The following is a 23,226-nucleotide window of genomic DNA, read 5'->3' on the forward strand; positions in this document are numbered from 1 at the left end:
TTACTAATAGTCACTTCCGGCTGTGTAACCCCCAAACAGCAACTTCGCCGCTTCCTTTTGGTGACCTTCCCCTTACAGTAGCATCCTCTGCAACGGCGAGCGCCTGTTGGTTTTGTACCAGGCCCCACAAAGGCAAAACACCACAAATCGAGGTCTCGGATCTGTTTTCCATCACCCGTCACCCATCGCCTTACTGCGTACGGCATTACACGGCCCCCACATCCGTATGCTTGGTTTCAATGTAAGAGCCCTAAACCAACCTTAAAACACTTAAGATACAGATACATATAACTACATATATGTATAACTATAGGTAATGTTTGTGTAGTTTTACCTTTTCAACTTGCCTGTCTCGGTTCATGTTCGTTCGCGCGACTCTAGATCGCACACGATCTTATCTCAATACGCCGTGTCTTTTTTGGCTACCCAGCTAGGTACCCAGCTACCTTCTATATCTAGTCGGGCGCCGCGACCGGATTTACGGAAACGATGTGCGATTGACGAACCAGCAAGGCTAAGCAGATCTAAGCCTGGCCTATCTCAGTTCAAGTTGGCCTCTGTCCTATAATACGACGAGACTTACGCCTATGTACAACTTACCCTGCCATTACCATACTCTTATCTTTCATTATTTATGATTAGTTATAAACTAAAACTACAGGGTCCTTTCGAGAAGTATACCTATTCCTAGGTGCTCAGCCTCACAAAAGATCTCGAGATACGGCGCCTATGTCCAATCGTTTCACCAATGACAATCCAATTGACGTCAATTATATTCTTGGAACTCTTCACCGCTCATATTCGGGTCAGCCGCTAATCGCCAGCCTTACTATGATCCATTTTCGTTCTTTGCCATCCAGGCTCGTGAGATATAAAACTTACTCTCGGATCGCCGAAATTACCGCGGCTCGTCCGGAGCTACATGCTCAGTAAAAATGTATCTTTTTACTGATCCTTTTGATGACGCTAGCATAATACCTCGGGAAGTAATAGAAACTTCCGACTGCTGCGAATGATCGTAGGTAAGTATCATAGCATCGCGATCTCACAACGTATATACACGTTCCAATTTATATGGAATATGTCGCACCTGGTTCGGTTGCCGCCTCGCTCTGTCCTGATTTAACTTGGCTCGAGTTCACCGCAGCCAAGAATATTCCCGACGTTAGCAAGGCTTCTCTACCTGGTACGGCAGGTTGTCGTCATCTTCTACCAAATTTCCTGCATTGCTTCGCCCGTCAACGCGGTTTCTATATTTGTCTCAGCTCGGCACGCCTATAGATGAACAGACATCGTGCGATTAGAGTCGTATTCCTAGTCCCGCGACTATGATCGACAATCGCAACTGAGAAGGAGCCTTAAACGAGACATAGGACCGATGCAGGCCGGAGAAACAAGTCTATAGCTATGGTTTGGATGCTCCCCATTGTTTTAAATGCGGCTTATTGATTATCGTATAGCCTCTCGATGTGCTATCTTGGATTGAACGTTCCCAGCTAATCTGACGCGTCCCTAAGATGAACGTCTTTGGCGGAGAACAAGCGCAGATGCCGAACGTTCGAGCAAAGCAGCAGTAAAAACTACCGGTCGTGAGATTCTATTCTCGAACGATCTATACTTGAAAAGATTACTAACAATAAATCAAGGGCCCAATTTGCCAAAGCTTTCCAGATTTATCGCTCGTCTATGAACGTCCGAAATGAGCAAGCTTGACAAGTACTCCAAATTACGACAATCTCTTCATCCGCAACTTCGCTACTTACCACAGTCTACCTCGTCTCGCCATTTCAAGTCCGGCCTTAGTTTAGGCTTCCACTAAACCATCGTAGTACCTCACATTCCGTACAGTCTAAAGGGGGTCACACGAGCCGGGCTAGCTGAGAAGGGGGCTTATGCGATTACCACAGTAGGGACCTACGATGCCTCATGTTCCTTTATCTCCACCATCGTGCTGCCAATTCGTAGTGAAGTCTGTAGGACATACTTTACACTGGGTACTGGAGAAGCCTTTGCGTCCTATGCCAACAAAATTCACAGCCGGCCTAGGCACAGGTTGGGACATGCTCGTCTCACTAAACGCCGATCACTATACGCAGGGACGCAGCCGTGCTGCCTAAGCCTAAGTTTGTACCCTTCATGTGAGCACAAGCCATCGTGACCGTTTGTAAAATCGCCACACAGGATACCCGTACCAACAGATCACATCAGGTTAGAAATCAGCTATGATAAGAAACGAAATAGCTATAGTCATATATAAATAAACTCTTGCCACTATATATAAATATAATAGACAATCAACCCAGAGCTGTACGCAGAATATACATAAGCAAGCCTCTTAGGCAACCGCATTTGCCACACCACGAATCATATCACGGTACAACGCAACTCGTCATCCGGACAGGCACCTGCATAACTAGAACAGCTCCTTTGCGGAGTCTAGATGAACGGACTATCTACAAATATTAGTGAGAAAGGCTAAAAGGCTTCACTATACGGAGATATCAAAAATGAAGGCATATAACTTGCGTAAATAGTTATACGTGTTAAAAAAAAAACCTGGTGGGTATATCAAATATCGAGGCAAGGGGAAAGGCCCAGTTCTCGTAACCCTTGGAGGTATGCAGTGTTTGGATTTATCTAGGTTAATTTATCCTACATAGAAAAAGACACTCAATATCCTACACACGTAGCCCTATATAGCAAGTATACATTATAATGAAGGACTTACCGTCCCCATTAGTTCCTTAAGGTGAGCTCATGCACGACGTAAAATTTCATGTGCTAGAGGGTGACTACCTACTATAGCTTGTAGTATGCTCTTGAATTGGACATAAATCTTAGAGCAGGAGATTTATTGCAACCACAGCTTTCAGCTTCAAGGACGTTCACTTCAATGTACACCATTCGTTCCCTTCTGATTCAAGTCTTTAGTGGCCGCTAGCCTTCATCCTAGGCCTGCTAATCAACCTACAATCCTCATCACGAGTCTATTTATACCTTCGTTGTCAAGGAATCTTTCACTTCGAGATCTTGCCCTGGAGGATGATTCCTTTGTGTTTGCTTCGAGGTAAACCCTTGAGCTTATTTACCCCATAGGAACGAAGTCTATGCCCTGTAACGAACCTAGCTGTCATTCGCTATTCGTTATGGGGTCTGCATGGACCTGGGCTTATACCGATCTCAGATGTCATCCTGGTAGCGTGGGTGGGCAACGAGTACAATACTCGACTTAAGCCTATTTGTTGGACATTAAGGTGAACATAAGGCTACCTACCTACATTGCACAACTCGGGCACAAGGGCGGCAATAAACTTTGTCACACCCTATTTTAATCTTGATGCTAGGTTCCTATTTTATCTTACCTAGTACATGTATATTTTACGTGTGTATTTACAATACCCCTTTACCACTTCTAAAGCTATGAATTAGGACGAGGGAAGAAAGCCTCGCTGTCTTAGGTAAGTATCCTGGTAGGCAGATATTGATCAATCATATACGATTCTTACTCATCTCGATCTCGCTAGCCAACAATAATGCACAGTTATTTCACCCTTCCAAGTCTCATAGAAGCAAAGCATCATATTATTCATAAAACATATATACAAGGATTGACGCTTGGTTAGAGATTCTCTCTTCACCATGGCACTGGTGACTCACACAACGAGCCAGCAACAAACGCCGCTTCAATGCGAGACAAAGACAGTTAGTCTATTAACTCCGTGAAGGCGGTAGACCCAAGGATGCTATGTTATTTCCACCCTCGGAGCCCACCAACCTGCTAACCTGGCAAAAATGCTCGACAGGGCATGCTCCATGAGATCCCCTAGGCACCCTCTTGCCTCTCCTATGAGACTAGCTGTCATTCCGTAATTGTCGTAATGCATGCCGGCCATACCTGTTAAGAGGAATACTATGTATAGATGTTATGTTGTTTCCATTATAGGAAACCATGGCAGTTCCGTCTCGAATGCTCCATGTCATGCCGTAATTGAATAGACGCGTATTCCGTCATGACCTTCGTGAATTGCCAGTAAGCCATTGCTCACTGGTTAATGTACTCTAGGCATCAAGATTTTCCCATTCCCTATCAATGTATCAGGGCAAGATCTTCACTTTGAAGACTCCTGGATTAATTAGCTTGGTGTTCTGTTCAGACACCAACGATCGATGCTATCTAACTAGGTGAGCTTAATCTTATCGTCTTCACCGATGTGGATTTCCGCTGCGTCTTCGGAACCCGCATCATTCTCACCCTCAGGTGCAACTTTGTGGATCGTGTTATTCTGATCCCAAATCTGGTGCATATCGTCCTGGGTCATTTCACCTCGGTAGTCAGGGGGTGGAATTTCGCTATACGAGGGCAGGTTGGTCTCGGGTTGTGACAGTTCATAATGCGACATCCCCGGATATTCTGGCTCGTGGTCTGGCTCGAAATCCATCTCACGGGGACTAAGCACCCGTTCATCACCAGATGAATCGTGTTGTGCCGCATCCGAGGCCGCATCCGAGTCAAGGGGACTCTCCGAGGGAGGGTTTTCAATATCCGCGATATCGTTAGACACAAGGTTGTCAAAGCTCCAAGAATTACCATTTGTGAGCGGTTGGAAACCTGCTGGTTGTACTGTGTCCTCGGTTAAGCTTATGCCCTCGTCCTCTTCGATGCTTCGGTGGACATCTTCGGAGGGATGCTCGAGGACATCGTCGATAGTCTTGATGTCCCAGCTACTATTTGCGTTATTCACGGTAAAGCCATTTGTCGATTTACCACCAGTGCTTCCGCGCGGGTGAGTAGCTCCTGCTCCTTGTAACGCGCTCGACGACCCAGTCTGGGAGAAGCCTCCGCCGAGACGCTGATCTTCCCCCGAATCAGGGAGTTCACCGTCGGAACCATCATCTTGGAACTTTTCCAAGATTTGCTGGAAGCGAGGCCCACCAAGGGGGATTTCAGATCGTCGACGATAGAATAGCAGATACGCAGACGAGTCGACAATTCTATCAGGAGACGCTCGCGATACCGACGAATCTAAAAAAAGATTAGCAATTATACAACAGAAACCAGTTGGGTCATACATACCATTATATGTGTACCAGTGGCCATCTACAAAGTTCTTCGCATGAGCAGTGTAGTGACCGCCTCCTAGGCCGCCCCAGTGGCAGTCAACTCCGATCAGATCGTAAACTTCCTGTTTCCCATCTTCCTTTTGGAGAACCCGAGAAGTTATGTCCAGGTTCTCAAGAGGGAAGTCGACCAAAACTTCTAATTTGTCTCTTCTGAAACCACTAGAACTAAATCTCTTCAAATGAATGACGAGAATGTCTGGAGTTTTCCATAAGTCAAATTTCTTGCTAGCACGCCTGTGCTCTTTGCAGCGAGGACAATACCACATGTCTTGTTCAGAAAGGATTTCTTCCCGCTCAAACTCGTCAAGACATGCCTCGAGAGAGATGCCGTTCTTACGACTCCTAGTCCGAGCTGCTTGGGCTTTGTCCAGCTCGGGGTCTGGTAGAGTCTCGCAGACAATCCATGTTGCGAGTGAGTTGTCATTGGCTGGTGTGCTACTATCAGTAAAGGTGCGATCATAAGCAGCATCATACCAGTCAATAATGAGAGCTTCCTTGAGGCGGATCAAGGGACCTCCATCGGGAACAGGATCGCCTATATTAAATGAATCTTCCAGTTCTATGCTGTGATGCTTCTCCTTTGATTGGCGTTGCTGCTGCTGACGTAGCTTCTTCTTGGTCCCCTTGCTGTGGTTTTTGAATGATTTATGTTGTTTCTGTTGCTTGTTTTTGCCTTTGGCCCGCCCATTCTGCTTAGAACGGTGGTGGTTTGACTGGTTATATGTCAGTACTGAATTGGGGCAATGTCTTTTTGCAGGCTGAAAGTTTAGGCCGCCCCAAAGGGTTTGGTTGGGACACACCTTAATAATCGGGCTAGCATCCTCGTCGTCGCTTTCGTCTTGCATGCGTGTGTAGGACTGATCAATACTTCGTCGCGGCGCTTCGTCTGAACTGGACTCTTCATTAGAGGCCGTGCCATTGGTTGCATTATCGAACTGGTCTTCCGATAAACACTCGGGTAGAACTCTGGCCGAGAGCTTCGGATATTGCCTGTCGTCGTTGATGCCGCTCATGCCAGTCGGTAACCATGCTCCCGATTCCGAGTAGTAGCAGATATCAAACAAATTCTGATGAGTAGGGGGGAGAAACCCCTCTAAATCTATCCAATCCGGCCTCTTGTTACAGAACTGCTTGCCCGAAGGGTTGCTGAAAATGAGTTAGCACTGTTTATTAACCTTACCAAGGAACTATTTCACATACCTTCGGACTCCGCCATCTTTCATCTGTATGTCAACTATGTCATCCTCGCCTTTAACGGATTGGGCAACAACCCTACCTCCATTAGAGGAACCTGTGTCAGAGCTTGTCCCTACAATATCGAGATCAGTGTTATCAGACCCCTCTGAATCCTCCGTATTGAATTTTGTTGTTAATGTTACAACCTTTTCTAGGACCTTGCGGCGAATGGCATCCTCGCTCTTAGCTTCTTCGGGCGTGATGATAACAAAATGAGGGGCGCAAGCCTGTACCCATCTATCCTGGTGAAAACTAGATTTCGGAGGCGCTGGACGCCGGTGGAAGACGGGGACAAGCAGTTTCTCAGCCTGCTCGTCGGTCCACAAAGCTGAAGCATTGTGCTCCTCCTCCTCAACCATGGATCTGACTGCTACTCCGTACTTCTGCTGTTTATGCGGCTTAGCACCATAGTTTGTAGGCTTAGCCTCCAGCTCGAAGAACCAAGCATTGTCGTTGTGTGCAATCTCTTCCGAGGCGCAGGAGACGTCAGTATAATACTTATAGAACCTGCCCTTCCATTCTTCTGCGCCAAACAAACGTTCGGCCGGCACGCCGGTTTTGGTAGACAGGAACTCCTTCAGAGATTTGATACTGGCATGCTTGTCAAGCTCGACCCTGATGTCGATTGGCCGATCATTTAAGGGGAAGAATCTGACGGTGTGACTCCACTTATTTTCCACGGGGAGAGGTAAGGTCAGATTATTGAACGGGTCAAATGTAATGCTAACCTTCTGACATTCCGGGCAAACTAGTGTCGATTTGTATAAGCCAGTGAATAAATCGCCTATGACGGAGTCATCACGTTTCTTGGTAATGTCCCATACTTTAGCTGCCATCTCTCGGATTGCGGCAGGGTCGTTAACCATTTCATCGGTCGAGTCCGGCTTCTCGATATAAGGCTTCTTCTTGATCCGACTAAGATCTTCTTGCAACCCATCCAGCAAAAATCCAAGAAACTCTTGTGAGTCTTGCTGACCATAACCCGAAAATCCCGTAGAGTATCGACCGATTGTGGTTTTAAATTGGCGGGGTGAGACGGAACCCGGCGACGAATCTTTATAAAATTCTTTCAGTAAGTGGGCATAAGCAGCAGCCACATCGCCATTGTGAGAGAGGACATTTTCCTTATTGAGTTCTAATTCCCACTCTCCCGAAAGGAAATACTTTGTTAATTCCTCAACGCTCCTGACGCACTGAAGGGCCGCGTTCATGTAACATGTATTACCTAAGTTTGCTAATCCCACGCACCCGGGGACCTTACCAGATTTTGCTCTACCACGTGTGAGATATCCTTGGGATACTGGACTAGTGCGTCCGCTTCTAGCGTTCCGGTTTTGTACGGTTAGATTGGTAGAACTATTTCTAGATGGTAGTGACGTTCGTGCTTGAGAAGATGTTAGAGTCGAAGTCCAAGTAGAACCGCTTTCATGAAGGTCCAAGACAATGGCTTGATCCTGCGCAATACTGAAGTGGCCTAGCGTTTTGACAGATTTCTGATTTGGCTGATCTGATCGATCACCGAAATCGATAAGCTCTCTTTCTGATTTTCTCTCGAGAGCTAGAAACGATTCGACGTCCAAGAGAAGATGGTTCCAGGCTTGGGAAGTGTTAGGTTTCGTATCATCTTGAGAAGCGGAGAGAGTGGGCACTGCATTACCTGATGTTTGGCCAGTAGGTGGCTGCAAAACACTCCAAGCTCGAACTCTTTGTGATAAATCTATTCCTGTGACCCTTTTTGCCTGTTTTAGGAAAGTTTGGAAATTTGTTGAGCGACTACGTGCAAGTCTTGAAGGTGGCGGGTTCGTAGCCTTCATGGTTGCTTCAATCGGCAACTCACTATTAGCAGACCAGAGTCGATGTATAGCGAGTACAGGCGGATGCCATTCCCACATAACATTTTTGCCATCGTCTGTTGTAGCATGTGCCAAACGGAGAATAGGCATTTGGTCCTCTTTCAACCCGGGCCATTTAATAAGAAGATCCCAGGCATCTTTAGGGAAAGGTTCAAATTGTTCCGAATCGTAACCCGGTTTCAGCCGAACGAACCTTTTCTTTAGAACATCTACCACGCCACTACCAACACAAGGATCATCTATAACCTCTTGAATGATATCCGAGTTATCTACTGGTGGTATCGAGGCCCAGTCCTCGATGGTGTGTTTTGGTGATAAATCGTCCGGCACGTTAGCCAGCCACAATTTTGAGACCAAGAAACACTCCTGGCCTTCCGTAAGTGGGCGTGTGTTTTGCTCTTCCACAAATACTCTAATGGCTTTCACATGGGCCTCTATAGATTCCGGTGGTTGACGTGCTTGAAATTGTGAAATTAGTCCATGCTGTCTGATTTTGCTTGTAGTCGACCTACATGGTGATATGTCCATCGGCTCAACACTTTCCTCAACCGTCGCATCGGCATGGCCATTTACTGCGGGACCTGCATCGGTTGCAACGTGACCGTTAAGTTGTTCGGGTTTAGATGTGTCCGGAGCATCGGACGGTGGCGCCGTAATCATATCGACATCTTCAGTTGCATCTTGGTCTGCAATATCAGGTTCCATACTGGAGGCGCGTCGTTTTAACGGGGAGGAAGCTCTATCTGGGAATTCGGCGGCACCGCCCATGACTGCACGATGGTAGGTGATTTTAGTAAATGGTGAGCTGCCCCTTCCAGAATAAATATTAGAAGAGGCGGAGCTGAGTTCGAGTGTTGGGTTGTCGGGACCACAATCGCTATCGATTGTTAACGCAGCGCAGGCACCAGAGGGAGAGCTCGCGGCAGATGAGGCGTATTCGGTGTAGCTAAGGGAGCTGGTATTGGTTTGTAATCGAGGGGGAAGACTTGATGCCGGCGGGACAGAGTTGGCGCGGCGGGAGTTGGCGGTCAAGTTGTCGAAGGAGGAGGAGGAGTAGAATGAATAGTTCGGATCGGTATCTAATTCACAGGACGGTAAAGGTGTGTCCGAGGAATTGTTACTGTCTAAGCTCTCGTCTTTAGTAGTGGATTGGCGGTTTGTAATCTTCCGTTTCTTTGAGGAAGACGTCTTGGCGGCGAGCTGCCTTGAGCAGCTCTGGAAAAATCAGTGGTAATATGATGGTAAAAGGTCGCGCTTATGAGCGAGAGGTCGTATGAATGTGCAAAAGGAATCTTACACAAGACAATAAATGATTGATCGCTTGATGGGAATGGTGTGTGCTCATTGGTCGGTCGTGCACCTTTAATAAGGAAAATCTGAGTTTCCGGGCAGACAATCTAGTACCTCTTCTGACAATGATGTCTAATACTTTGCTTGTCAGACAAGTCCTGAAGTCTGGTTCTGTATAAGTTAAAGTTAGGATTGGTTGACTTTGATTTAATCCAATAACTTAACTACCAGAATATTCTATTTCTTGTTGGGAGAAGGGAAAAAAAAAAAGGAAGGCGAAATTCCTTTGCCTTGAATTGATGCACGCAAATTATGTTGCGTCGTTGTGCTGAAAGTGTGCAGTGTGCAGTGAGCAGTGAGCAGTACGCAGCAGCGGTCAGTTTCTATGTGGGCGCTTTGCTGATTGGTATCAAATACTTTGGGGTTCGCCTTAGAAAAAAATTGTTCCAATGGAAGGCAGCAGCCACGGGTGACGGGTGACGGTCATGTACCACTACCACTCCAAAGGCAGGTACTTTTATCAGCACAGCGGGTACAAAGGGCACAGGTTTACAAGTCCTGGACCTGCCACTAGTTCCGATTGGCAAACTCTATGTACCTAGTTACGCGGATACATTTACCTTTTTATGTATCGTCTAGTCAATAACCCACCAGACACATATACCTTAGGTACACCTAGGTAGTTGTCGTACCTAAAGTTATAGGTGAATTTAGTTGGAAAACTACGTACGATCAAACACCAAGGGTGTGCTGTTCGGTCCAAAATGATTATACCAAAATTGGATTAAATTATAGAAATAAAGGTGAGTGTGGGGTATCGTATGAATTTATGTATGATGTATGTTATTTTAAAACTGCATGGAGATATGGAGGGGAAAGGGCATGTGCGACACAAAATAAGTTATTGTTACCGAAGCAAAGACAACTGATCTTAGTACTAGAAATAAATTGGTAAGTATATCGGATTATACATGAAAAGAGCACCTTCCAAGTAACGGACTAAACAGACTATATACACCGTTATTTCTAGGCACATTATCTTAGTCACGTAGTTAGCTAAAGTAAATAATCTTGAACAACATCTTTTTTAAAGCTTATCTGAATAACCCTATTTCTCGTTTAAAAGCTGCAGGTGGCTACGTGCATCGTCACAAGTAGATACCCGTCATCTGCGGCCTATGTGAACCTATGTACATTTTATAGGTACATGTACTTAGGTAAGTACCTAATGTACCTAACTCGAGTCTCTTCCACCATCAAAACCTGCCCGTTTACATGAGGTACGTATAAGACTGCTCATCACGTACGTATATATTTTAAAGACTCTACTCTATCTAGTTAATGTATGTATCTACCTGGTAAACAGCCATTGTCTCTAGTTTTCTACGTCTACTTCTAATTGCCCCCCAGGTCTCGAGTTCTTTTTTTTTTCGGCCCGGCCGCACGCAGACTAAAAAAAAAACCAACAATAAGACATTTCCCACTAAGTAACTTCTAGAGAAAGTCTAAGGAACGCATGATCTATCTGTGTACTCACGCGATTTCATTTCACTTTGAAATGTATCGTACTGGCCTTTGTTGCCCAGAAACCAAATACGCTATAAATGTACTATGCAGACAGATGGGTATAGCACTCTGCCTTCTAATTTCTACCAAACGCTTCCTCACAAAAATTCGTCTCAAAGCTTAGAGTCTATTTCCTCAAAATCTCTGAGGTCCCTAACCGGACGAGCTCCTGGAGTCACTGAAAGTCCTGCTTTGAAGTCCCGCACATTTCGTATCAAGACTGGTTCTGTACCATTTGACCAAAGCGTAGTTGTGTCTCCGTTTGTAGACTCCTCGACCTCCTTCGCTTTGGGGCTAACACCCTGAGCGATGAGCTGCACGACCAATTTTGCCCGGGTTGGTGATGTGGGCTGGATATAGGTTGAGTAGAACTCTATCATCTCTGACTTTGTAAGTTCCTTAACTTGGGCTGCATCTCGTTGGGCTGTACACATGCTGTTAGTTGTTTATAATGACGTGTAGGAGAATAATGAAGACATCATACCTGATTCAAAGTCATAATATTCATTGCTTATATGCGTCCAGTGACGACCAGTCTCCTGGTCCAGATTCTTTAATTTCTCAAGACGCTTAATTATCACGCTCCTCTTGTGACTTTCAAAGTCTGTATCACTCATATTTTCTAGAGAACTTGTCTGTGTAGCTAGGAAGGAGTCGATTCGAGATTCCAAATATTCAGTAGTGCGCTCGCTCTGTATTATAAAGCGGAACCCATACGTAGTAGAAGAACTTCGAAGACCACTGAAGACAACATAGCCAAGCTGCTCTTTAGTCCGTAGCTGATCAAAAGCCGGCTCGTGAATGATCTGGTCAAGAAGTTGCGTCTTTGCACGGATTAGGCGATCTCCTTTATCGCCAATGTGGAGATAGTACTCGATGCAGTGATTGACGTTCGCCGGATCCTTGAGGGTCTTTTTGAAAACGTAGTTTGACCCTGGAGGAAAATCTAATGACCGAATGATACGCCACTCCTCCTTCGGCAGGACTCGAGGCTTTAGTATCTTTTCGATCATGTCTGTTAGCTTGAGGGCATCCTCCTTATACACGTTTCCGTGAACATAAGCCTCAATGTGTAGCTGTGACATGATCTGCTTGTAGAACTGTCTTACGTCTTCGGTTGTAATTCCGGGCAACACAGCGACCAGTTGCTCAACCACGTAATCGTGTTCGGATGTAAGCCAGGACACGTAGTCGCCAATCTGTGTAAAAGGCTGTTGCAGTTCACAGTTCTTGTAGCCTCGAGTCAGTCTCTCCTTGATGATCTCAAATCGTTCGTCCTTGACCTCGAGGTCCCGCATAGTAATAAGAACCTGCTCCAGTAATACAGGCAGTTTATCATTGTAACCGGATACCTCGACGAACAACCCTCGAGAATCAAGACTGACATTGTACTGCAGCCCAGCGAGCTCAGCATCATATGAGTATTCCTCTAGTGCATCCCTTACTAAATCCGTGAACAGTTTCGACTTGACTGAATTATCTGCCGAAGCAAATATGATAGGGTTCCTGATGCTGACGATTAAATTCGCTTTCGGGACCCAGAATGTGTCATCTTTCTTGTACCACGTTCTCGCCACTTCATCATCTCGGATCACTCGAGGCGCTAGAGCTGGTCGCTCAATTTCTTTCTTCTCCACCTCAAGCTTTGTCGGGATGAATTGGTTCTTGTGTGGGAGATGCAGAGCGGAAAGACGGTTCTCAGAAGTACTCTCTAGGGCCTTGGCGATCTCAGCCAGGAAATCCTCGGGGATATTCTCAGCCTTATACTCTGTTCCGTACCACTTCTCCTTCTGATCCCAGCCTCCTGGAAAGTCCCGAGACACGATAGTCATTCTGAAGTTATCGGGTCTTAATAGTTCCACCCCTTTAACAATAGATTCCGGGTCAAACTTTCGTAGGCGGCTTTGGCCGCTAAGTAACCACTCTCGTGGCAACGGCTTTTGCATCACAGCACAAATCCTACTTGTGAAGCGACTGGCTGGTGTCTTTTGCTTAAATTTGAAGTCCACATCCGCCATGCCCTTCTGCTCGTCGAATATCCATTCTTGAGGTTGTGTCTGTTTGAGAAGTGATATGTACTGGAAGAATACTTTGACGACCTCTTTATAATGTTTTAGACCCTACATTAGAGCATTAGTAATCTGTTTTCGCAAATGACTAGAATGATTTACCTCTTTTGTCAATCGGATCTGACAGTCGAAAATGCCAGGAGTACCAGGGCATATTTGATATGCACCAGCGCTGAGCGAATTGGCCCATCCCTTCGATTTTAGGTACGCCATTATACTTCCAGGGCCCTCGTGGCCAATTAGGTGGCTAATATACCGACTCGGCTGGGTTTCGTAAAGATATTCTTCGTCCAAGAATGGAAAATAGAGATTAAGCTCTCTGGAATCCATGACCGGCTTTGCAAAACATTGCATAGATAGGAGCTCGTTAGTGAACGGTACTTCTGTTTCCCAACGATTCTGTGGGAGGTTCTTATTTGGTACGCCAGAGAATAACTCGGCAACCCATTTCTCAAGTACGTCTAGTGGTTCTCGGCCCAATACGCAAAGCTTCATTCTGTTGGCAGAGTAGTGCTTTTCGTGAAAGTCTATAAACTTTTGCCGCACATCTATGCCTTTAGATTCCGGCTCGGTCTTAAGCACCTCAAAGTTACCAGTCGAGAAGTGGCAATAAGGATGCTTGGGGTTAGATAGAGACTTCTCTAGCTGGTGGAGGCGCCATTGGTCGCTCTGCAGATTCTTCTTATTTTCTGAGTCGACAGCACGCAGCTCACGATCCAACGTCGACGGGAGGAACAGGGGCTCGATGAAGAACTGAGCAAACCTATCTAGGCCACCGTAAAGGGGAGATAGGTTTGTCTCGGAAGGTTCCTCGCCATTACTCGGCTTCGCGGCAATATCGAAGAAGTAATTGGTCGAAGTGGCTCCGGTATAAGCATTCGAGCTCCCCGAATGAGAGGAGAGGTATACGTTATACGCATTCTCTACCGGGTATTTTTTCGTACCCATGAACAAAAGCTAGAGTGCATCTTATCAGTCAAGGTTTATATTGATTCTTGTCCGACGTGACCTACATGTTCCACGGCATGTGCCATACCCGGCATATCATCTTCATCACTGAAGTTGCCGACATTAACGTCCAATGCGGCGCTGGCCTTGTCCGTTTCAGGATCATGGACTAGCAGCACCTCAAGTTGGTTAGGTAAACGTATAATACGATATTTCCGGTCGTCTAGCGAAGGAACCTCCAAATGGTCGGTGACACGCTCGACCGGTTGCTGTAGGTGGTCCCGCATCACGACGCCTGACGTAGGTGCGTCCTGCGACGTTGTGGAGCTCATGGCGAGGGATTAGATACGGTTAGAAGAGGACTGGGGGGGTTGTGACACAAAGTCCAGGGGATAAATCCAGATATTCTAACAGTTCTAAGTAACGCCCGGCTCGAGAGATCTGAGCGGGAAAAGGGGACTTAGGCCGATGGCGGATGAGCGTACGACTTTTATCCAGACGTCGAAAGATAGGACGGGGTGACAGGGTAGCGTCTGTGCAAATCGCCTTCGGTGGAGACGCTAACGTAGACTGAGACAAGGACCAGGTTCTTCCAGAGGATTGGGAAGAAGTCTAATGTAGGAGAAATTCGCCTCGCTCTGTCTGGGAAGTTCCCTTCTCAGCAACCGTCTAGAACGAGTACTTTTCGAAGCCGGCTCGTAACACGACGTTTGGAGTACCACGAATCGGCCCGCAGTCTTAGTCGTTCGCTACACTTGCCGATATGCAACGGGAACCTTCTGCCGAGTTTAGAGATGTTGCCTATGTCACTCTAAGAAGGACCTTGCAACCCAATCAGCAACTCTACCAAAACCTAGCAATAATGTAGCCGCGAAACAGTCTTCTAAACGAACAAGTTTCGACGACCACCTATAGAGTTGGATTGCCCGGCGGTGAGATTGTAAGAAGAGCGAAGCGTTCTTAAAAAGAAGTCAATTGGCCTCGAGATGTAATATAGCAAACCCGAGCTTTTACTATAGCCTCCCGCCCTTTATTCTTGTGTCGGTGACTGGGGTTTAAATATACAGTAGTGTAGAAGTCAAAACTGTGGCTCGACGACAAGGCTACCCTAGACTTCAAGTACGGGAGCTGAGAACAAATGTATAAAGAAGGGGAGGAAAGGCTGACTCGAGCTGAGATCTGGTGGGCGAGACTCCAGTAGCGGGCTCCGCTATTGCCAATATTAACATGGATAGATAGATTCACAAGGGAAAAGGAACAGTAGAGGTATGGATCGACGATAGGACGCTTGTGATTTCATGGGTACTCATGTACGTTATGGGCTGGCATGCTTAATTACTTACCTATTGAGAACTTGGCTCGGATATTGGCTGAGAAAGCTGAGATTTATGAAGAATTGGCGATGGAGAGATGGTTAGGACCCTACGATTGGGCCGCAATTAGAATAATGTTTTGAGATTTCATAATAATAGTACGGAAGGCATAATAATATGTGCTGCATCAGTCAACTGAGCAGGTGACATGAAAACGGGCCAGTGATAAGGCCTAATGTTGAGAAGAGCGGAGGCCAAGGGGGGTGAGGATGAGAACAAACACCGTGGGTAATAGACTTTTTTCTTACAGGAAACTAGTCGATGAGGTATTGCTGTAGCTACCCAACGCATAAGTACCCTAGCGTTGAAATGCGGTCTGGGGTCTGATCTGGGTTGGGTCTAGAAAGACGGGTGATGTTCAGTTGAAAATCCGAAGGTCGGTGACGTATTTCCTTGCAGGGCGGCGGTAGTTGTTGAATTAGCAAGGTGTGATCAATGCCCACAGATATCCAGAGAATAATCAGGTCCGGCTTTGATATAGTATCCGACGCGGGTGGGAAAAAAAATTTGAGATGTGCAGAGGTAGCCGCCCGGAAGAATAACGCCGAGTTTAGAGATATACCATATGGGATGTATGTATACGTCTAGGTAAGCAATCCGTGTCTTACTAAAATGTTAAGACATGTATTACAGTAGTTATATAGTATATATACCTAGGTCAAGTATGTATGCGTACCTTAGGTTATATATAGGTATATATATATACCTACCTATATACTTATACTGTATGAGACGATGAAGGCAAAGAAACGAAGAAGTTAGAGGCAAAAAACTAAAATAAAAATAAAATAAAAAAATAAGTGCGACCAACACAAATACAGTATGTAAAATGAGCTAAGCACACCTCACCATGTGTTTGTATGGAGGTACAATACATACAAGTAGGGATTGGTATTCGAGGGATGACGAACGGCGATGGTGTTAAGTCCAGTATGTATGTAGGTATGTAGGTATGTAGTATGTAGGTAGTATGTAGTGTAGGTCAAGGAACCAAAAACCAGGAGAAGAAGGAATGTGGGGGAACAGGGTCCATATCGGCTTGTCCGCACGGGTACACGGGTCGGGTGTATGTACTATGTGAGACTTAAGGTGTATGTGGGTAGGTATGTATGACCTTATCCCGGGTATGCAGATATCAAACGTATATAAGCACGTAACCTACTAGGTTAAGGTTATGAAGTCGGATTTATATATTGAGATAGGTAGGTAGGTATATATTGTAACATGTGACGCATATTTGAAGAGCCGTACCTCAAGGAGGCAAAAGTTAAGGTATAACAATTTTGCCGAACGCTTGTACCAGCTTTTGTTTGGGTACCAAGTTTATGAACCAAACCATATCTCTGTCAAGGATGGACTAAATGCAACTTTGACCTAGGAGGCTATTCGCTGGGCAGTGACTAGGGTCTTATTAGAAACGCGGTGAACGTAATTGTATCTTGGAACTTCCTGTTCCGCTCTCATCTAAAAGAAAGAAAAAAAAACCTCTCATTGAAAAAAAAAGGCCTCGAAATCTCAGAAGGACGTCATCCTCTTAAACAGCATCGACGAATAGTAGACGAGAAAAGAAATAAACTTTTTACTTTTGAGTACCCTTGAGGCCAACAGCCAATAAGTCTAATATGAGATCACTCCGATTATTGATTATTAATTACAAGTTACCAATCAGAAGCCGCAAAATCGAAAAACGTGAGAGGTTTCTATTGAATTGAGTTGAGTTAAAAGTTATCATGCTACAATGTAGTTGACACATATAATGAATACCCTCCTATACGAAGGTAAATATTGTGTGGGGGAAATACTACATTAAGAGACAGCTTCACTTATCTACCCACCTGTTAGGCATGTATTGGTATGATGATCATTTCTTCGTAAAGGTAAAATTGCGGTTAGGGTTCCAAACTATTGGTTATCTTAATCTTAATAAACGTCGTCTCTTGCTGAAACCGTAGGTAGGATAGACTTGATGGACCTAGGTTAGTATGATGTCTATGTTCGTCACTTTGCATTGCGTGATGCTAAGCCCTAATATGACGTTACAACTTTGGAGATTTACCCAGTATAGGGTCTGTGGGCCAATAAGCAAAGTGGAAGACGGGATAGATACCCAGCTATGGCAATTTGTGGAACCTTTAAAAGATTTGCGACGGGTTTGTGTCTTTCTCTGCGGTTAGGTCTTCTTTAGGTCTTCTTTAGAAACCTACATACTCCCTCGATATAACAACAACTTGCTTTAAATGTTGATAAGACTTAATATTATGATACTAAGCCGTAGACTATCTAGTTAGTTAGTTAGTTAGTTATCCCTTGGCTTAAAACTTAGTGTACCTAACCCTAGGTAAACATCACGTCTTTTCCACTTCCTTGTAAGCAATCAAAATTCGTAATATCTACTTAAGATAAATAATAGCTAAGAGGATATTAAAAGTACATATTATTATTAAGGTACGAGGGCGTTGACAGCCTTAGTTTCCGCTACCCTGTATATCATAGAAGGAGTAGTTAGAAGGAGTAGTAGTTTTGGAATAGGAGAGGAGACCCTAAGATAAGGTAGCATCAAAGCTTAACAACCTATCCTCCACGTTTCTGCATGGATTGCCGCAAATCAAGTCCCGGGTATGTTTAAATATTTCCGGTTGGTCCAAGATCCTTGCTCTTCAGCCCAACTGAGTTGTATATACGTCGACGTGTACAATAAATCAGACTACCTACATACATTAAAGGGATATATAAGAAAGTTGCATATTGTCTCAGATTTCTCTCTCTGAACGAACTAGTCCGTCTTTCTCAGTTCCTATCAGACGGGGTAACGTGTACTTGGAAGAGCATTATCTCGTGATCGACAACCCAATATATGACAAGTTAAGTCTTAATCTCATAGGTATTCATATTTACTTGTATTAGGTGCAACAGCCTCGTTATCGTCTAACCCCGTACGTCGCACGAACCACGCGGCCGTTAGGAGCTTAAATTTGATATACGCTGGGTCCTGGATCCTTCCGCTAGCAATCCTGATATATAACGCAGGAGGCGGGAGCTGTACATCATGATGTGCCATGCAATATTTGCCGGTACACAGACCGCTTGGACCTGACCATATTCGCCTTGTATCCACTCGTCTGGTGCTTGCTTTGGACGGCTGGTGCTCTAGAAGGTATCCAATAGCGCTTTGATAATTCCGATACGTATCCACTTTGATATTGATTGCGATGATATTCTACAAGCATTACACACCTTCGCTGAAAGCCGCGGCTTGCACCGTCTTATGCTGTCGTGGGAACGCTAACTGAACTCAACCAGAGGACAATGAATCGTTTACACGTTTCAATTAGGTACCTACGTAACTACCTACGTTGGACTTCACATTAAGACACTATGAATTGATCAGGAAGGAAGCTTTTATGCTACTTGCTAATTTGCTATCTTACAGAGGTATCTATTATATGAGATTTGTATGATATGTTGTATAATAGTAGCACATGATCGTATTATCGAATCATAGGGGCGGCCGTTGTCGATCAGGCATTCAGTCTACGCGTATGCGACATGGCTTGAGTAAAAATCGATTGGTACAGGAGCCTACATTATACGTAGTGTTACCGCAGGTGTATACAATGATCGAGGTTTCACTGCGATCGGTCCGGTTTTTCACTTCTCATAACCACAAGCACGAGACGGTTCATAATTAAACACGAGAAGATGAGTAGGAATTGATCACTTGCGTGGGGTGACTTTGCTTGATCGGCTTAGTCCCAGGATTCTAAGGAGAACCCAATATAGGTTTCGATATCACATCTCCTTTCAGGAGTAGATCTACCTATAGTAGTATCTAGTGCTAGCGGCTACCCGTATATAATCCCTTTAATTCTGCGTATGAAGTCTGTCCCAGAGATCAACGTATATAACGCTATAGCTAGGACGGGCAAAGAGGAGAACGCAAATAGGTACGCCTTATGCTCCTTTTTGGCTCTACTTAGTAGATCTACCCAATTAGATAGAATTGCCATATCCCAAGAGCATGTCAACGTGAATAATTTTGCAGTGTAGAGCAAAATTGCCCATGTAGCAATGTATTCGATGTACTTGCCTTGGCCCAGAGAGTGAAGTCACATCTAGAAACTAAGGGCTAGCACATACCATTCTGTAAAGCAACGCTTGTAAATAGACACTATGCGCGGATTCTAATTTGTTGGCCGCTTGGGAGTATTCTTACACTGGGCAAGTTTATGCCCCGGTCTGCCACAGCGATGACAAGTGAAGTCCATAGGCTGCCGTTGTGAAGTACCGCCTCCCGAGGATATGGATAATGGGCCGCCAGAGGCAGGAGATGACTTAATACCATTCAACTTGACCTCCTTCTTTCTTCGTTTCTCGGCAAACTGCTTAGCTTTGACCTGTTCGGCGCTTCTTTTGCTTTTCAAGGCCGGACGAGATGATCCCGACCGTCCCTCTGACCTTTGGCTATAAGAATGTCGGCCTCGTCCATTATCTTCCGAAGAGTCGTCAGAATCCGACCCAGAGCTAGAATCGTCACTTTCAGACACACTGTCTTTCGACACCTATACGTACGTAAGTTACGTGAACAAGGGAAATAGTACACACGTAGAGAAACCGATAAAGTAGGGAAACGAAACTTACCTTCTTATTATCCATATTATACCGTCTAACCATTGGAGTTCTTACGTGCGAGGCGTCAGCTGATTCAAAGTCATCAAAGCCAGCAGCATCAGAGGTGTCAATATGGGAATCGATCTGTGCAAATCCAACTTGAACTACATTTAATGTTTGTATTCCACGGTTAGAATTTGTTGTCTTTTCTGGTATGTCAAGCACCCAATGTGCGTCTCCCAGCTTAGCAGCATTCTGTACCACAGCTTCCTGGCGCTTCTTTTCCTCCTCAGCAATCGCAGCTTGTACTGCGGATTGGTCTATATGTGCTAGGGAATCGATACTATCACGTTTCGATTGGTTGTGTGACACCTTACGTCGCTTTGAGGCTTGCTCGTCTGGAGTTGGCGTAGCGGATGATGGGGAGGAGGGCGAGGCGACAGCTCTTTGCATGAATTTCATAGTTAGTAGTCTTGAAGACATGCTTTTGGTGGGCGTTGGTGTCGCCATATTGTCGCGACTCTATTAGCTTTCTCGAACAAAAATTTGTGTATAGGTATGGATCGTAAAATATATTTAGTGGTGCTCTTAAGAATAAATGTTTGAAAAGATAAAGATACCTCTCTACTGGGCGCGTCGCAAGGGAACTAAAGTAAAAAAAAAAATGAATGCAAGAGGTACGGACGTTGTCAAATCGGCTCTTTCCACCCTTGTAAAAGAATCAAGTCAGGTAGGTACATATGTACTTAGGTACCTAATACACCTAAGTTAATGGAAATTCTTTTAATTGATTTTCACATGTGGTCCGAGCTTCTAAGAGCCAGTAATCATCGGCAGCTAATCATCAACCTCAAATCATCATAATCCTAGAGCTTCTTTAGATCAGTCGCCTCAATTAACGACCACAATAAACCACGATGCTTTCGCGATTGACTATTCGGAGGTCTCTACAGCTCCCTCAGCGAGCATGTGCGACTCAACGCACTTTCGCAGTTTCCGCCCGCCTTCTTGATACCACGAACCCGATCGCGGTCAAATCCGAGACTACTCCCGAAACCAAGAGCGAGGAGGACTCGTTGGGGGTGGTAGAGAATGAAGAGAGGGGCTTGACACAGGCACCGAACCGAACCGATATCTGGTCAAGGAGTCAAAAACCCAGGGCTGCGGCCATGACAGGCCCGAGATTCGAACAGACCGATTTCTCCCTCCAAGTAAGATTTGCCCAATGTTTGCCCACGATCCTACGAATCGTAGCTAACGGCAATTCAGCCTCAACCGAGAGCAGCTATCGATCTCATCCACAAGAAGCCAGTCGAATGGACTCATGACCGAGTAGTAGCATGTGACGGTGGAGGGGGCCCAGCGGGACATCCTCGAATCTTCATCAACACAGACAAGCCGGAAATTGCTACTTGTGGCTACTGTGGTTCTCCATTTGTGAGTTTTGTCCCCGACATAGAAGACTGCTATTCATCCTTCCCTGGAGAGATGATAGTAGATAGGCTTCATATGAGGGAATAACTAATAAGTGTTTCCAGGCAAACGAACATCACAGAGAGCACCTACAATCACTACCGCAGACCTCGTATCCTCTTGCATAAGGATAGACACTCACCCATCAAATGGTAGCTATGGAGTGGTACTGAATTGATATTATATAATTATCAAGTCTACCTAGGTCAAACAGGAAGTCCATCCAGCTATGTACATATTAATTCTGACTGCTCAAGTATCTAGAAATGCTTTATAAAGTCACCACCTGGTAAAAGCATAACATAAAACTTTATACTCCCAAATTCCAAATTTACCTAAGCTACCTAAACTCTTTGTTAACTGACTTACATTTATTCGTTCACTCATTGGTTGATTTATCCACAAAGGCTAAGATGTACCTCTTACTTAAGGTTAGTCAGGTTATGATACGTAATACTTTATGTAGCAATTGCATAACCGGATCAAGACAAAGGTACAAGATAGTTCAAGTACATGTAATCTCCAATTGAACCTACAGGGGGAGAAGATTAACCCCACCAAAGCTGCAAGCAACACCAAACGCAATAATCATTTACATTTATCGCTATGCCGTCATCCACACCCAAACCCACCACGACGTCTTTTTCGCATAACTTCTTCACCGTGCTTTTCTTACTTGTGCTCCTCGTAGCTTTTTTCCCAAGTCTATTCCATTACATATCCACTCTCCCTCTCGCGTATCTATATCCGACGAGCCCATCTTCAGCTACCCCACCACCGCCAGCGCCAACCATGTCCTGGTTCCAGAAGCAGTTCACGCTGCCCCCGCGCTCGCGCGGCTCCTACCTTATCACCGACCACGTCGTCAAAGAGATCCCCGAGATCAGGAACTATAAAGTCGGCCTGTTGAATCTATTTGTCCAGCATACGAGTTGTGCGCTGAGCTTGAACGAGAACTGGGACGATGATGTGCGCGCTGATATGAGCGATGCGCTAGACCGCATAGCACCTGAAGCTGGACCTAAGGGAGAGGAATTGTATAGACATAGTGCTGAAGGAAGCGACGATATGCCCGTAGGTTATATAAAAAAAATTCCCTTCTGTAATAGGTGGGGAAATGGCTAATAAAGAAAAGGCACACATCAAGTCGGCACTCATCGGCGCTAGTGTTACAATTCCTATAAAAGACGGAAAACTAGTAAGTCGCCGAATTCGCCGAACTCGCCGAAATTAAGGAAGTAATATAACTAAACTTTTCTAAGGCAACAGGAACATGGCAAGGAGTTTGGTATCTCGAATTCCGAGAGGTGAGGCATACTAGAAAGGTTGTAGCGACTATTCAAGGAGAGAAGGCATGAATTCAGATAGAACCAGAATAGAGGCATCTTATGCCTTGCTTTTATTTCATTTTATCTAGCTCGTGTGATCGGTTCAAATAATCCCAGCTCTCAAGGCCGCGATCTAATTCATACGCCGTACGCCGTTTCGTCGCACCCTATTTCAATGCAAAAGCACACATGAGATGACAGGCTATATGGTGCTCGAGATAACCTCGACGAACCCTACCTACTCATGATCTCCTGGCCTTTTGAGGTCCAGAGACAAAATTAATATCTTCAGTACTGTCCTTAGACTTCCCCATTTCTAGAACTATCGGCTCGTTCCCCGGGCGACAATTCCTTCCTGGAG

General features: G+C 45.2%; 5 protein-coding genes across 5 annotated transcripts; 2 read left to right on the forward strand and 3 right to left on the reverse strand.

Moving 5' to 3' along the window:
• Positions 1 to 4,178: 4,178 nt before the first annotated feature.
• GL218_01609 (putative ubiquitin carboxyl-terminal hydrolase 12) lies at positions 4,179 to 8,978 on the reverse strand (the record flags this gene model as incomplete). The annotated part of the gene is made up of 7 exons (XM_033578084.1): positions 4,179 to 5,023; positions 5,075 to 5,834; positions 5,922 to 6,267; positions 6,322 to 7,550; positions 7,619 to 7,677; positions 8,195 to 8,668; positions 8,723 to 8,978. The coding sequence occupies 7 exons, from the start codon at positions 8,976 to 8,978 to the stop codon at positions 4,179 to 4,181; spliced, it is 3,969 nt and encodes a 1,322-aa protein (XP_033438103.1).
• A 2,201-nt stretch (positions 8,979 to 11,179) lies between these two features.
• GL218_01610 (uncharacterized protein) lies at positions 11,180 to 14,415 on the reverse strand (the record flags this gene model as incomplete). Its single annotated transcript, XM_033578085.1, has 4 exons — positions 11,180 to 11,490; positions 11,551 to 13,186; positions 13,238 to 14,092; positions 14,149 to 14,415. 4 exons carry the CDS (start codon positions 14,413 to 14,415, stop codon positions 11,180 to 11,182), a joined length of 3,069 nt encoding a protein of 1,022 aa, XP_033439083.1.
• A 5,222-nt stretch (positions 14,416 to 19,637) lies between these two features.
• Positions 19,638 to 20,574, reverse strand: GL218_01611 (uncharacterized protein; the record flags this gene model as incomplete). The annotated part of the gene is made up of 2 exons (XM_033578086.1): positions 19,638 to 20,015; positions 20,095 to 20,574. 2 exons carry the CDS (start codon positions 20,572 to 20,574, stop codon positions 19,638 to 19,640), a joined length of 858 nt encoding a protein of 285 aa, XP_033439084.1.
• A 407-nt stretch (positions 20,575 to 20,981) lies between these two features.
• GL218_01612 (Lactobacillus shifted protein) lies at positions 20,982 to 21,665 on the forward strand (the record flags this gene model as incomplete). Its single annotated transcript, XM_033578087.1, has 3 exons — positions 20,982 to 21,275; positions 21,334 to 21,501; positions 21,603 to 21,665. 3 exons carry the CDS (start codon positions 20,982 to 20,984, stop codon positions 21,663 to 21,665), a joined length of 525 nt encoding a protein of 174 aa, XP_033439081.1.
• Positions 21,666 to 22,143: 478 nt separating this feature from the next.
• GL218_01613 (UPF0047 protein C4A8.02c) lies at positions 22,144 to 22,895 on the forward strand (the record flags this gene model as incomplete). Its single annotated transcript, XM_033578088.1, has 3 exons — positions 22,144 to 22,611; positions 22,673 to 22,735; positions 22,800 to 22,895. The coding sequence occupies 3 exons, from the start codon at positions 22,144 to 22,146 to the stop codon at positions 22,893 to 22,895; spliced, it is 627 nt and encodes a 208-aa protein (XP_033439082.1).
• Between the last annotated feature and the right edge of the window lie 331 nt (positions 22,896 to 23,226).

Source organism: Daldinia childiae (assembly GCF_008694065.1).
Source record: "Daldinia childiae strain JS-1345 chromosome Unknown Scaffold2, whole genome shotgun sequence".
Taxonomy (NCBI): domain Eukaryota; kingdom Fungi; phylum Ascomycota; class Sordariomycetes; order Xylariales; family Hypoxylaceae; genus Daldinia; species Daldinia childiae.